General features: G+C 38.7%; 2 protein-coding genes across 4 annotated transcripts in view; one reads left to right on the top strand and one right to left on the bottom strand.

Annotated features, from left to right (window-relative positions):
• Window positions 1–3,438, top strand: part of stk32a (serine/threonine kinase 32A) — a 59,404-nt gene extending 55,966 nt beyond the window's left edge. Inside the window, exon 13 of the mRNA XM_069145991.1 lies at window positions 848–3,438. Within this exon, the coding sequence (XP_069002092.1) occupies window positions 848–965 (118 nt within the window). The 3' untranslated portion in view covers window positions 966–3,438. The remainder of the gene's footprint in view (window positions 1–847) is intronic.
• A 3,413-nt stretch (window positions 3,439–6,851) lies between these two features.
• dpysl3 (dihydropyrimidinase like 3) overlaps window positions 6,852–13,799 on the bottom strand; it is a 40,831-nt gene continuing 33,883 nt past the window's right edge. For 2 of the 3 annotated variants that reach the window (XM_069145988.1, XM_069145990.1), the window contains exons 13-14: window positions 11,943–12,114; window positions 6,852–8,739 (exon numbers count right to left, since the gene is read on the bottom strand). In XM_069145988.1, the coding sequence (XP_069002089.1) occupies window positions 8,645–8,739; window positions 11,943–12,114 (267 nt within the window). In that variant the 3' untranslated portion in view covers window positions 6,852–8,644. The remainder of the gene's footprint in view (window positions 8,740–11,942; window positions 12,115–13,799) is intronic. The other variant, XM_069145989.1, reaches the window with a different exon arrangement.

Raw genomic sequence — 13,799 nt, 5'->3', positions numbered from 1 at the left:
ACTGAGGAAAGAAAGAATTCAGCCAATCTAACAAAATAGTGTGAACCACAAAGTTCACATTGAAACAAGGTTAGGTCAAAAACTATACTGGACTATATATAAAACACTGGAAGACTTTTAATTTGAAACGAGGGTTCTTGTGTTGAAATGAATACAGGAAGTTGCAGCAGTTAGCAGACCACTGGTGTAACTTTATCACTCACTGACAATTTGACTAGCTGTTGCAGTCCAGCCAAAATTAAGCAACTCTTTGAAATATTCAGTGCAAAGAAGTGTTTCTTTAAAGAGGAAATATCAGTTTCATAAAGTAATTTGTCATATTTATTTGTTTCCTGGGACTTAAGGTGGAACTTACATTAGTGTTATTTGGCACTATGAAATATGGCTTAACATTATACAAGCTGCTGTCACCCAAGGTCAAAGGCTGTACGTAGAATGCTAAAATGCCAATAACACTAATTGCTTATTTTGGCTCTCAAAGGACAAACATTAAGGTAAAAATGGTAAATCAATTCTAACTTATTTTCACCATGACAGGACAAAACTTAAGAACATTGGCAAGTTAAAGCTACAGTAACATTAGCTGTTAACTTTGGCCATAACAAGGTAAATGTCAAGCTAAAATGATGAATTGGTAGTGAAATTAGATACTAACTTTGCTAATTAGATGGCAAAGGTGAATTAATTGAATATTATTCATTAACTTTAGTAATCACGTGGCTAGTAAGTACACAAGTGGAATGACAATGAATAAATGTGAAATATTTATTGATTTTGACCATGACGGACTCTGTTTCTTATATTAGTCTTGTAAAGCTATTAATAAGAAATATTCTTTACTCAACAGGTCAAGAAAAGCCGTGGTGGACTCCGAGGGTACTGAGCTATCCGTAAGTGAGAAGAACAAGGCAATAGAAGATGGACAGAACAACAATGTTGAGCCAGCTGCCTACTTATCAGGATAGGTCTCATGGCCCAAGATCCCGACTTACTCCTTCATCACTTGTACCAGCCCACAGCTTGTACATCAGCAATTTACACCCAGACACAAATTGTTCTACCAGCACAGGCACTCAGAACTGCTCTTCAATGTCCCTGCACCACAACATCTAAACAAACACCAATGCAGCACTGAATGCACTTGTGCATCACTGTTCACTCAAAAAAAAAAACAACACACACACACTTTATCAAGAACTCCAGAGCTGCAGGAGTGAAATGGACTCCTGGAGCAACAGCCATGCCAGAACCGGGCTTTCCTCTTCCTGCTTCCCTGTCACCAAGAAGAATGACTCTCGACAGAGTGTCACTCATATCATGCTCCCTTACATCACTTTGGTGCTCTGATGTCTGCTCAGCCTCGACATAGGACAGCGTGCAGAAGTGAAAATGAAATCACTTGCCTGCCAGAAAGAAGACAATGTCCCACCTGCTCGGTTGGTCAACCATGGCCGAAAGCCACATGTGCTGCTGCTGCTGCTGCTGCTGCTAGGGCAGGACACTGACGTTTCATCAAAGAGAGTGCTACACGGAAACCGACTTGACAAGAATTGGCGCCAGGAATTAGGCTGGCAACATATACTGAAGGACACTTCGGTGGACGGCTTGGGATGGGATGTGAGCATGGCAATAAGAGTACCAAACGTTAAAATGGACAGCTTAATAACGGAAAACAAGGCCTTTGTTTTTAAGACCGCAACCACAGACTCCTCTAAGATAGATTTGACAGAGCTGAACTGTAGGCTTGAGCATGAATGGCTCACTTTCTCATAGCAGCAGATACATGGTTGTTGTGGTCATTATGCTTAGCTTTGCTACTTAAGATTACAAAGATGGTAGGATTGCAGCATTTGGTGTAATGGCCCAGTTCCATCAGTAGCAGATAGAGGCTGCTGTTTTTTTGACTGGCGTATAGTTCAAGTTTAGTAAATACAGAAATTTGAAATGCAGCTACCAAACGGAGGTTTTACAGTTAAGCTTCAAGGTTGATTCTTGACCTTGGAAGTTTATATGGAGCTGTCTTGTTAAGCTTGTTAAGTGGCCGTTCTGATGAAAGTTTAAGACACTGACATTTTGGACTAACCCTTGCCTCAATCCGCATATGACCAACTGGGTCGTCAAATAAAGGTTTGCAGCTATGAAAATATAGAAAAAGCTAGATGGTAGATATTATATGTTCTGCACTGAACCCTGCTTTGCACATGCTTCTTCATAAAGTGTAGGATTTATGCACACAGAGACAAAAAAATCTAAAGCTGTGAGTGAATACTTATTCCCTTAGGGATGGTTTTATAGACGGGGATTTAGCCGACTCCTAGATAAGCCTCATTTTTCAGTTAGTGTCTGCACTGAATTTCGTTTTTGTCTAATATTTTTTAATGTCCTTTCTTTTGTGTTGGATACAGCCAATTACATAATGTGCCACCAGATAAGTCTGTAAATTTGTATTTGCTATTAATTGCTCCCGTAGCAGAAGAATATATTTGCAATTTGTCTCTGTAACAGCATTCTCGTACAGATAGTGTTCAACAACAATCTGAAACTCGACACAAATAAATTTGAGCCAAGGCGACATCCCTCATTCATATTGTAAGATTTGCTGTAGACTTGTTTAAAACCACATCCAAGAAACCACACCTGCCTCTGAAGTTTGCAGAGGGATGCCTTATACCGTAGATATGGCACACAGCTGGTTCCCTTAACTATACGTATATGTAGTAAAAGTCTAAGCTTTTTCACAATCGGAAATGAGTAAATGTGATTTCTACTTATACTTATTGACCTTGATCTTATCTAGCTGTAATATGACTCAATCCTTACAAGCCTATGATCTCTTGTAATTACACTTAAAACATATTTCACTCTAAATTCATTACTGTTGGCACTTTTATATTGAAGATTGGTACAATGTTTTGACTTACCTTTGTGTTGTTGTTGTTGTTGTTGTTGTTGTTGTCGTCATTGTTGTAATTTTACAGATCAGGTGGTTTCCTGTATAGGTTGTAAGATATAGTGGGGTAGTTAAATGGATGGACGAATCCAACAACAGGTATACCTGGGGTAAATAATATTTGTAAATGGTTAGATTAATTTGTTCATATATGATAAGTACCAAAAAAGTTGGGTATATTGTGTCAAGTTAGTGATTAATCATCCGATAGGGCATATTTTTAACCCCTTCAAAATATAAAGGTTTAAACAAAAACAATGACAAATAGTATTTGATCCAGGTCATACCATTTTTCAACAAAACGTCTATTTAAAAAAAAACCAACAGAATTTAGTCTGGCAGCCGAATTGTTCCACACTTGTGAATTTCACCCTTATCAAGGTTTTGTTGTCCCTCAGTTGTCACTGTGTGTTTATTGTAATCAAATGTGATGGAGTTGCAAACTATTAAGGTGTGCCTTAAATAATAACTTTCTTTTTCTGAACCAATCTCACCATGCCTTGTGCTTTATTTCACTTTATTTCAGAATTACAGTGTTGAATATGATTTATGAGTGAAAAGGGAAAAACTTTGATATGTGTATTGCTTTCCACAAGACAAAATACTATGATGCCCTCTAGTGTTATTTCACAAGTAATACAGTTAGTGACCAACCAAGCCTCTGAATGAATATCCATGGGGCTAACATGCTAAAATATAACTGTGTCGAAAGGAAAACATTTAAATACACCAAATGGACAAACAAAAAGGATCCCTCATCACAGCTTCGGTGGCTGCCTTCTTTCTTTGCATGAATTGGCTCTCAGTTGTCCAAGTGTTTGGATATTCTCTCTCTTTCCCAATGTGTCTCAGGGCATTCCTTGATAATGCACCCTCAGCATCTGACATGCTCTATATGCTTTCCCATTCTCTCTTTTTCTCTCTCGCCAACACACCTCTATAGTTTACAGATCTGAGCTCACCACTTCCTCAGGTCAAAGTCCTTTCTCTCCCCCACAGTATGATAAGCTGAGCCTGCACTTTCCCACATTAACGGCTGATCTGGGGCTGATTTGACAAACAGATATAAACAGCAAATCTCAGGGTATCATATAAATGGTATATTTTGTGTTACTGTAATCTGCCGGCTATACTCACAACGATTAGGATCTTTCTTATCCAATAAAGGAAAGGAAAGTTACAGTTGGATACGCAGTCTCATTTTGCAGCACACTCCTGTTTAGATTAAGGTTGCTGACTCATCACTGTGTCCATATGCAGTCTGCTCTTTATGACCATCATCTCCACCACCTGAAATGATTACTATGATATCATGAGACATTTAACAATCCATGTGGGACCTCTCAGTGAGTTTAAGTGTGTGTAACCCCCCCCACTGCCCCACTCAAACTGTGATGCAGAAACAACCTTCATGATTCTCCATACGACAGAGCAGGAGAGGTAAGAAATGTCACGTGCCTTTGTGTACTGCTGCAGTTTCACCCAAACTGCTCTGCTGTGTAGAAAATGCACAGCTTCATCTTTCCAGTCCATTCCTCCCCGCAATTAAAACAGAATACAGCTAAAAGCTCATATTTAAGTAAATATAAACCTAAGTAGTTTTACAGCCCAAAGATTTAGCAGGTGATCCTATTGTTGACTGTGGCTACAGTCAACTATTTGCTTCACAATTAAAGCCTTACAAAGCCAGTGGGAATCCTTTTACTGTTAAGCATCAGCAGGAAACGTTGTGTTTACATTACACACACACAGGTGCTGACCCTTTTTGATAAGGTAAAATAAATATCCTGTAGCCAGACACAAGTTAACAGCCAGCCAAAAACGAACAGTTATGAAAGGTTTCGTCATTAGTGGCTTAAATGTTAGAGTTATGAACAACAAACAACTAATGCAGCAGTATGAACACAAATTAAGGAACCTTTAAGCAGGACGCCTCTATTATTTAAAAGCATTTGTGCACAAATGGTGCAACCATGTTTCCATAGCTGGACATGTTATTTTCCATTATTTGGCATTAACATTTCACCACTCAGATGCGCGTAACTGTGCTCTTAAGTGTATGTAGATTTTGTTCTCTTTACCCAAGGAAAAAAATCTGCCTAAGTGGGGTTTAAGAAGAAATGTATTCAAAAGAACGGTGCTGAGTACACTAACATAGCCTATACAACATGTTTGTACTTGTGTGCTGTTTGAATTTGGACAGGGAATTGGCCCTTGTGTACTTCCCTACCGGAAGTGATGACTGCAACGTTTAGGCTAATTGTATCAGCTGCAAAAAAAAAAAAAAAAAATCTGGTCACCTTATTTAAAAATGAACATATTGTCGTACTTCTTTTTCTCAAATACAATAAGCATACTGGTGGCTTCGATAAGAAAACAGTATAGTGGCAAAATAAACACGCTAATGTAGATGTGTACGACTCTAATTTGCATGCGCGTTACCTTCTGCCGTTTGAAAAGTTTGATGGCTCCTCCCCTTCCGCTACGTAGCGGGTCATTTTGTCCAGGTTTTAATGCTTATTTCTTTTTTTCTTTTTTTTTTTTACCGTCATTAATACACCATCTGAGTACTCATAGCGCGCAGCATATTGCTATATTTGTCGTTGTGAACGCATTCATGCACTCAAAATAGCAAACGCAAGTAAATAGATACAGGACTTGAGAAGGAAACCGGAAGTTCCGTTCGAAGGCAATTATGTTACAAGTTCCGCTTCCACCACGCGGGAAAGATGAAGCGCAAACCCTGACAAGCTACAAAGCAAACTTGCAACGATACGTCGTTTACACCCCAAAATCATTTATTTGTGGCAAATTAGTGGACAATGCACTCATTTACTTTGTGCTGTCCCTTGTAGTAGATGGTGCTGCTAAAAAAACAAAAAGAACACAGAAGTCCTCTTGTACCTTCACAGTAATAAAGTGGTTTGCGTTTGATTGCACCAAGCAAACGATCTGCGATTCCTCGGGGGTTCATGTTTAGTCCAGCAGTCCTGTATACTGGGCCCAGGTACTGGCCTGGCGAGGGGCCCAGGAGCAGGAGAGACAGCCGGACGCTCACTGCAGATATGAGGAAGTCATGCAGCCAGGCAGCTGTAACTTTATGGAAGGTTAAGAAAATAAGTTTGTTTTTGTTTTTGTTTTTTAAATATAATGATTGATAAGCATACAAGGGGATGATGCTCTATTTGAAAGTGTAAACTCAAGTCACATTAGCTGATAAGGCTTTCATAATATAGAATTATGTGGTTAAAAAAAAATAATTTAAAACCTATTTTTGTTGTCTTGTAACCAGAGCCTATATATATTGCAGGAAAATAATTGACCCATGTGATAGCATATGAATTGTTTGCCATTACTTCAATTCAAATTTCCTAAAACAGCACTTGAACTGTGTGATCATGTACACCTTATAGGCTTGTAATTGTATTTAAAACATGTTCCTATTTAAACAGTAGAATTTTATTTAACTTAATGTGAGTAATTCTAACATTCTCTTCGTGTGTCACATAACTGCGAGAATGAGAATCGTGGAGAGTCTTCTCTTATCTTATGTTGGCAAAGGAAGAAGGTAAGTGCACCTTACGGAGTCAAAGTAAGTGAGCTATAAAGTAACTACCTACCTACTTACCTATGTCAAATCTTCTCTGCATTGCAAACACTTAGCAATACATTGTTAAATGACATGCCTTACACAACTCTTCTTCCACTTGGAATAAGGTTATTAAAAGATTTGTCAAGATTTGATGATAAAAAAAATTAATTTGAACCCTTAGTCTTATTTTTTTTTCACCAGATTGCGTGGTTAATATTTGCCCACACTTGGCCCAATATACTGTAGATATAGCAAGGTGTTCAGAAGTGAGATATATTAGTCGATAATAAAACAAGAGATGTCAGTCAATAAGTTGCAACTCATGTTTATTCAGGAAACAAATCATACTTCCACACCACACTGTATTTTTAACCTGCCATCTCTGGGTTTTGATACAACAGTAAAAAAGAAACAACATAAAAACAGTAACAAAGGTTGTCAAACTAACATAAATACAACAAACCACCATTTGTGCCTGCCTAAGTCTGCCAAATAAAAATGCCATCTCCTCCCTTCACTCGTCTCCCTCACCCCATCTCCCTCCCCCACAACGGGGTACGAACAAAATAAAAGCTTCCCTTACTGCACTGCAATCCTCTGCCTTATCAGGAAACAGCAGAGACATAAAAACAAGAGCTCTAAGGCCCTCCAACACAATCAGATCAGAGTATTTTAGGTCAACTGAATTGGGCTCAGTTATGTTCTGGCTGATGTTGAATTAGTATTCATCAGCATTGCGTTAGAGGGGTGTGTTGGGATGACAAAGGGGATGATGGTCTTCCGTTTGTCCTGAAATGAAAGCCCAGTTGGTCAGGAGTGAAAAAGTACAGCAGGAGCTGAAGTGCTGTTATCTGAAAGCAGGTTTTTTTTTTTTTTTTTTTACATAATCATTTAGTCTCTTCTGTTATTTGGTTGCAAGATTACCAGATATAGTTGAGCTAAAAGGGACAGTTATGTTAATTCATACTTCTTGCAATTATTTTTTTTTAATTATTTTTTTGACTATTCTCCTTCTCAGGATTTCAGGAGCAGCCAGTAAGATAGAAGCAAATGCAAAGGACAGTTTCTTGAAGTGTTTATACAGCAATGATAGGAGAGCAGGAAATACAAAATGACAAAAACATTTTTGGGGTTAAAGAATATTGAAATCCTTTCTAATATTTCTTCTTTCTATTCTTTCGTCTAAACAAAATCTTATCTTAAGCAGATGATCTTCCTTCTTTTTTAACATCAATAATCAGTACAGTTTATCACGGGGATGGTATTCATCAAACACCTGAGAGGCAGGGGGGGGCAGAAAGATCACAGATCACGTCACCCATGTTAATGTGGCCCATGCAGCTCCATAGCCAACTGCCCTCCTGCTCTCAGATTTGATAAATACCTTTTACTTGGTCCAGTAAACCCAAACAGGCTGCAACGACATCATTCACAAAGCTACATTACATCTACCATATATACAATGCCACCTAGAGCTAACCAATGGTACTGCAAGATAATACATGGCTAATGTGGGACCTAGTGTTATGGTTTGCTGACTATGGAGAAAGCAGGCTACTGAAAAGGGGGTGACATTGAAAGCCAAACAGGATGAAAGAACCTTTGCATCATTGTGACAAAAGCAGTATCCGTTTTCCTTTGAGAGCTCAGTTTGTTTTCCTTCTTGGTTTAGTGTAATGGTATGAAGTTTTAGTGGTGGATTTTCCCATCACCAAAGCACCATGTGAACATGTTTTCACTGTGGATGTAATGCATTAGGTACTAAGAAGTAGTAAGGCTAAGACTGGTCATGTGTAATGTGCTTTGGGGGTGATTTTATCCTTTAGTAGTGATTCCAAACTGCTCCAATACTCGTCTCTGGTCCAAATTCCCCAGGAAAAGGGATACTATTCTCATCTGAGCATAGAAGCATCGTGACAGGTAAGGCATGAGGATTCAGTGTTTTGCTTTTTTTTTCAACTTTTTTTTACTTTTAACTAATCGTGGTCCTCTGCATCTCCCCCTCCCTCCCTCCCATCCTCCCTTATTCCCTCCCTCACACCCTCAATCCCCCGCTCTGGCTGTTGTCGTTTTCTGGATGCATCCCCTCGTCCTCCTGCTGTTTAGCTGAGTGATGTGATGTTAGAACGACCACCAGGGGGCACTACTATACGGCGGCCAGCAGGCCTGATAGGGATGTCATCTGGGGTGGGAGGACCTGGAAAGAGAGAAAAGGAGAGAAAGATAAAGAAAGCTACTTTGAAAGACACCAATGAGGTCATAAGGAGGGTTAGAGGGCAAACAGAAAACCAGTGAAGAGAGAGAATTAAAGATATATTTAAAAGACTGTGGTCGCTTGTACTGTATGATTTAAAATTCAAAATCGAATTTCCATAAATTACTTATCTTGTCTTGTCTTGTCTTTGCAGAGGACACAGTGATAAGTAATGGAGAGAAGGGATGCAATTCCATAGACTCCTTTTTTTTTTCTTCAGTAGCATCAGCTTTTAAATTTGAATTGATATCTCCACCTGCATGTTAATTAGTTAATGGTGAAGTGCACATGCACTTCATATGCCAGTACCATAACTCTCACTCCCTCGAGCGTGATTAAAACGAATGGCAGCCGTCGTGCACGCTGTTGTTTTAAATGCGTTGGTGTTCATAAGAAATAAAATGTCTTAAAAATCAAAATTTCAGTCAAAATAGTGCAAGAATATCATACTAAGGTATATATTTATCATAGTGCAGTGGATAAAATGACTTTAAATTATGTAAACTATATTTCTGGAGAGACTGCTGCAGTAGAAATGACGTGTTAATGTATGTAGTTTTATTTAGAGGAGATTCCTACAAGGATGCAGTTATAATAATATAAATATAATAATTATAATCTGACACCATGTCAGATTTAATAAACCCTTTAGAAGACAGTAGGACTATACAGATACAGGTGATGTGAGGTCTTCCTTATTCTCTCTTCTGGAAACTAGTCCTGGTACATGTCAATCCTTTCAGATTTAATTTTACACCTAAAAGCTTCGATGCCATCATTGAACACAAATAATTGTTGTCATACACTGACATTATTACTTTCCAGACACTAGAGGTTTTTCAAGACCCATTATTATCTATGACATATTGTTTGTGTTCTCGACGTGACAGGGAAATGCACATTTCAGCAGGCCTTGTGCTGTACGAGTGCGGCTGAAACATTAACAAAAGATGCTAGTTTGACATAAAGAATGGTGTTTCCAAAGGATGAGCCAGGGTGTCTGCGGCAACAAATTGTCAGAGCATATAAATGGAAAGTAGAATGATGTCAGACTGTGATACACCAATCTCCTTCCAGACAAGTAAATCAACTCTACAGGTGGTAGTCCTGGAAAAACTAAAGTAGTGCGGCGACTCATTCTGAGAGTATGCACATATAAGCACATTGACAAATACAAGAATACACACATGCCTAAACACAGAACTATTTCAAAGCCTGGGAAGCCAGGACCAGTCTTACTCCCCTTTAAATTCATGTATTAGGAAATTCTTTCCAGCGGAGGTCACTTTCTTTTTTCATCAATGATGTATCACACATTAGCTACGCTTGTAAAGACGGGATCCTCAATGTGGCAGAAGGCTGCACACCAGTTTGTAGACTTTACTCTCACTGATTTAAGCTTCCACATGGACACATTTAGTCCGTCAGCGAGTACAGAATTAGCTGTGGCTGCTCTGTTTGATTGTAAAACAGTGGAAACACTGACTATCTGCTTTGTGATTGTACCATGTGTCTAAAGTATCACTGTTTGGTACCTTGACAAAAGCAATTTCTTGCATTTGTTTTCTGAATCTAAGCTAATCCAATGCTAACCTGCCATATGGGCACAATCAAACTGTCACTCAGCATCCCTGCATAATAGAACAGATGTCAAACGGGGAATACTGTTGTGATCTCTCATACTCGATAGGCTTTCTTAACAGACCGTGTCCAGATGCCTGGACTGGAAATGCTGCGTGTTTCAGGCCCGAGCCAAAACTCATCCAGAATTGCTTCAAATAAGTGTAATTATAGGGGAAACTTAATTTCCTATTGTGGCGCAATGTATCAGGGAGGCTGTAGTTAGAAGTCACAGTGCCCTAACAAGCACTCAGAAGTATTTTAGTTGAGAGGTGTGAAGGAGCTTATCATTTAGAGGGGATTTAAGGTAAAATTTTTCAAGATGACTCATTAAAGAGAATGACCTAACTGCATTAGAAATAACAAACTACCGCAACAACAGGCTTTGTACACTCCCTAGCCATTTTATTAGGCACACCTATGATCTAATGCAAGCCAGTGAAACCACTCTGCTACATGCATTTAGACACAGCAATACTTGTTTTCTGGACACAGCTTTAGTTCTATAGATTTAGATTTAGACTTTATTAATCCCACAGTGGGGAAATTTAGTCGTCACAGCAGCATCGAAAAAACAAAAAGAGGTGCACACAATATGAGAAAAATGTACAAATACGTATAAGAAATAAGATGGATAAAAAAATAAGTATTTTAGAAAAACAAATAAGAGCAATGAATGAAAAAATACACACACGCACACAGACTATATACACAAAACAAATCAAATTAAATAATACATAAATACAGCTTGGGAAGAATGGAAAAAAGTGTCAGGTGCTATGAAATGAAATGAACAGTGCAACGTTATGATAGGGTGGTGTGTATATGTGTATATTTTGCTGCTTCACAAATACTTGCAGCATTTGTTTCATCATTGAGTCAAATATGAAAATTTTATACAGTATGGTAATTATAAACCAGTATCCTGGATAAACTGGTATACTGCCCAGCACTAATATTTTATTATCGATGACTATAGGTAAAAATGTACAGTTTGTATGCTTTTAATGTAAGGCCATGTTAACTTCTTGTCAAAGCACGCCAAACTAAAAACAGAAAACCAGATGATTCTAACTGACAGTGTATCTAAATTTAACTTAATGGGGTCTGCATTATAACTAAAAGGAGCAAAGGCAGCCAACTTAATGACATGCATAAACAGACAAATTGTCATATAAACACTGTGTAAATTATTTTACGAAGGAGGATGATGTACTGCCCACAAATGCATGCCATACTTTTCACATCATAACGTATGAAACAAGATCATGAGAGATTATTCGGTTACTTTACAGACTTGAGCCTTATTGCCAAGGGCTATGAATGAATCATGCATGAAGTAGACGCATGCTAAAAATCACACGACTGTTACCTGACGTCAAGGCATGAAATAGTAGCTGAGGTAAAGGGATATGAGATGCACATGCACGCTCGTTGTACATACAGTCTGTAAATCACTGCAGACCAGCAACAGAAAAGGACTTGGTAGTAGGCCGATGTTTGTTCTATTAAGGGGCTGGGCTCACCGCATGGTGCAGGGTTACCTGCTAGACTAAATCCAGACTGGTGCAGGTTTCTGACGGGCTGTTTGGTGGGAGAGGTACGTGCAGAGGCCGAGGGGGTTCCACCGCGGGACAGGGAGAATTCAGACACTGGGCCATCGTACATTCCCCTGGGCACTGCCCTCAGGACTGCCAGCTACAGGACACACAAAAAGAAAAGGGATTAACAAAGGATTACATTTAAAACAAGTTCACACATGTTTGGTATTACATGGCTGTTTGTATAACCGTCTGAATTATATATGCATTTTTCTAAGAGCCTTTTTTTCCTGCCGAGAACCAGTTCCAGATTTACACATTCAAACACAAGCACGCACACACACACACACACATAATCAAACACTTCTCATCGATTAGAACCAGAGACACAAAATACATTATACAAAATACAGGCTTTCGAATCAAGTTGAAACTTTATGATGCTAGGGAACAAGCCATTGTCTGTATGTCTGTCAGTGGCGTGACGCAGTGGAATCTTGGTAGGCTCTGTCAGGAGTTAAAAAGAGACATCTGTGAATAAAGAAAGAATAACAGCGACTGCTACCAAGACAAACAGCACACTGTTACTACAACTCCACTTTCTCATCAGCAGCCAGCTGCGAATTAAGAAATTGTTGGGCGATGAGATTTCTAGGGCCATAAGAAAGATGGCAAGAGAGCAGAAAGAAGGGTCTGTTTTGAGTAAAAGCTGTTATAAATCAAATGGTTAAATGGGACCATGTATTAGCCAGGAGCTATGACTGTTTTGTTTTTTTATTAGTTATTTTTTGCTTTTAAAGATGAATACCTTAAACGTTTTTGACCTGTAAGGTTTTCAGAAAAATGACCATGAGTGCATTGTGACATATTTCATCTAATTTTCCATTATTTTGGTTTCTTTAAGGTCTGACCTTCATTTTTCAATTCATGTCACCGTACACTTAAAATATTTCTCCTCTGATTACTGACCAGTCTTCCATTAGTTTCCATCCATACAAGGTATAAATAGGCATTTTTCAAAAATATATAATTCACATTATTGCCAAAAGAGATGGTAGATAAACAATATCACTCATGTCGGTACAATAAATATGAAGCCACAACGAGTAGCTGGTTAGCTTAGCTGAAAGACTTAGTTTCCTGGAGGTTTGTGGTTAATGTGTTGCTGCCAAGCAACCAGGGAGTCCTGGTTGAGGAAAGTCTGTAAACCCCTGAGCTACCTTGTGACCTTTCCTGTAATAAAAACATTTCTAAATTGCTTTGATGACAGTCTCACAAGAATTTAGTAAATTGTAACTTTGGGACTCATCTTGGAACTTTAATACCATTAGTAATCCTTTTACTGTATGTGGTAGGTCTCTGAAATAGTTATCCAAATCCAAACTCGCCAGGATGACAAATCCTCGACCACCTTCACTGTATGGACCTTACCGTGTATTAAGTGCAGCCAGTAATTTGAGGCTGAACCTTGGAGGGTGATGTCAGACTTACTGTTTCCCCCCCACATCCCACTTCATTGCCTCCTTCCTCCCTGCCCTCTTTTCTCTTCATAATTCTAACTTCCACTTCAGCCGAACTTTTCGTATTTCTTCACTGACAATCCAGAAGGCCTTAACTACTACATTTAACCTTCTCTTATTTTTTTCCTTAATCGTCTCTGACGCCATTATATGGATCCATTGACAAGTGTATTTAAAACACCGAATACTTCCATCATGTTTGCATTTATGTATGCACCTTATGTGCTATGAGGTCACTGGTGTTTTTTTAAGCAGTGCATTTTACACAATTCATCATGTGATGAAGACTAAAATGGCTTTCTGCATCAACCTTCTGCAGAGA

Source organism: Embiotoca jacksoni, unplaced genomic scaffold (assembly GCF_022577435.1).
Source record: "Embiotoca jacksoni isolate LCO1_2020_lvr unplaced genomic scaffold, fEmbJac1.0.p SCAF_13, whole genome shotgun sequence".
Lineage (NCBI taxonomy): Eukaryota > Metazoa > Chordata > Actinopteri > Embiotocidae > Embiotoca > Embiotoca jacksoni.
Note: the sequence above shows the minus strand (reverse complement) of the source record. Positions and strands in the feature narration are given on the sequence as shown.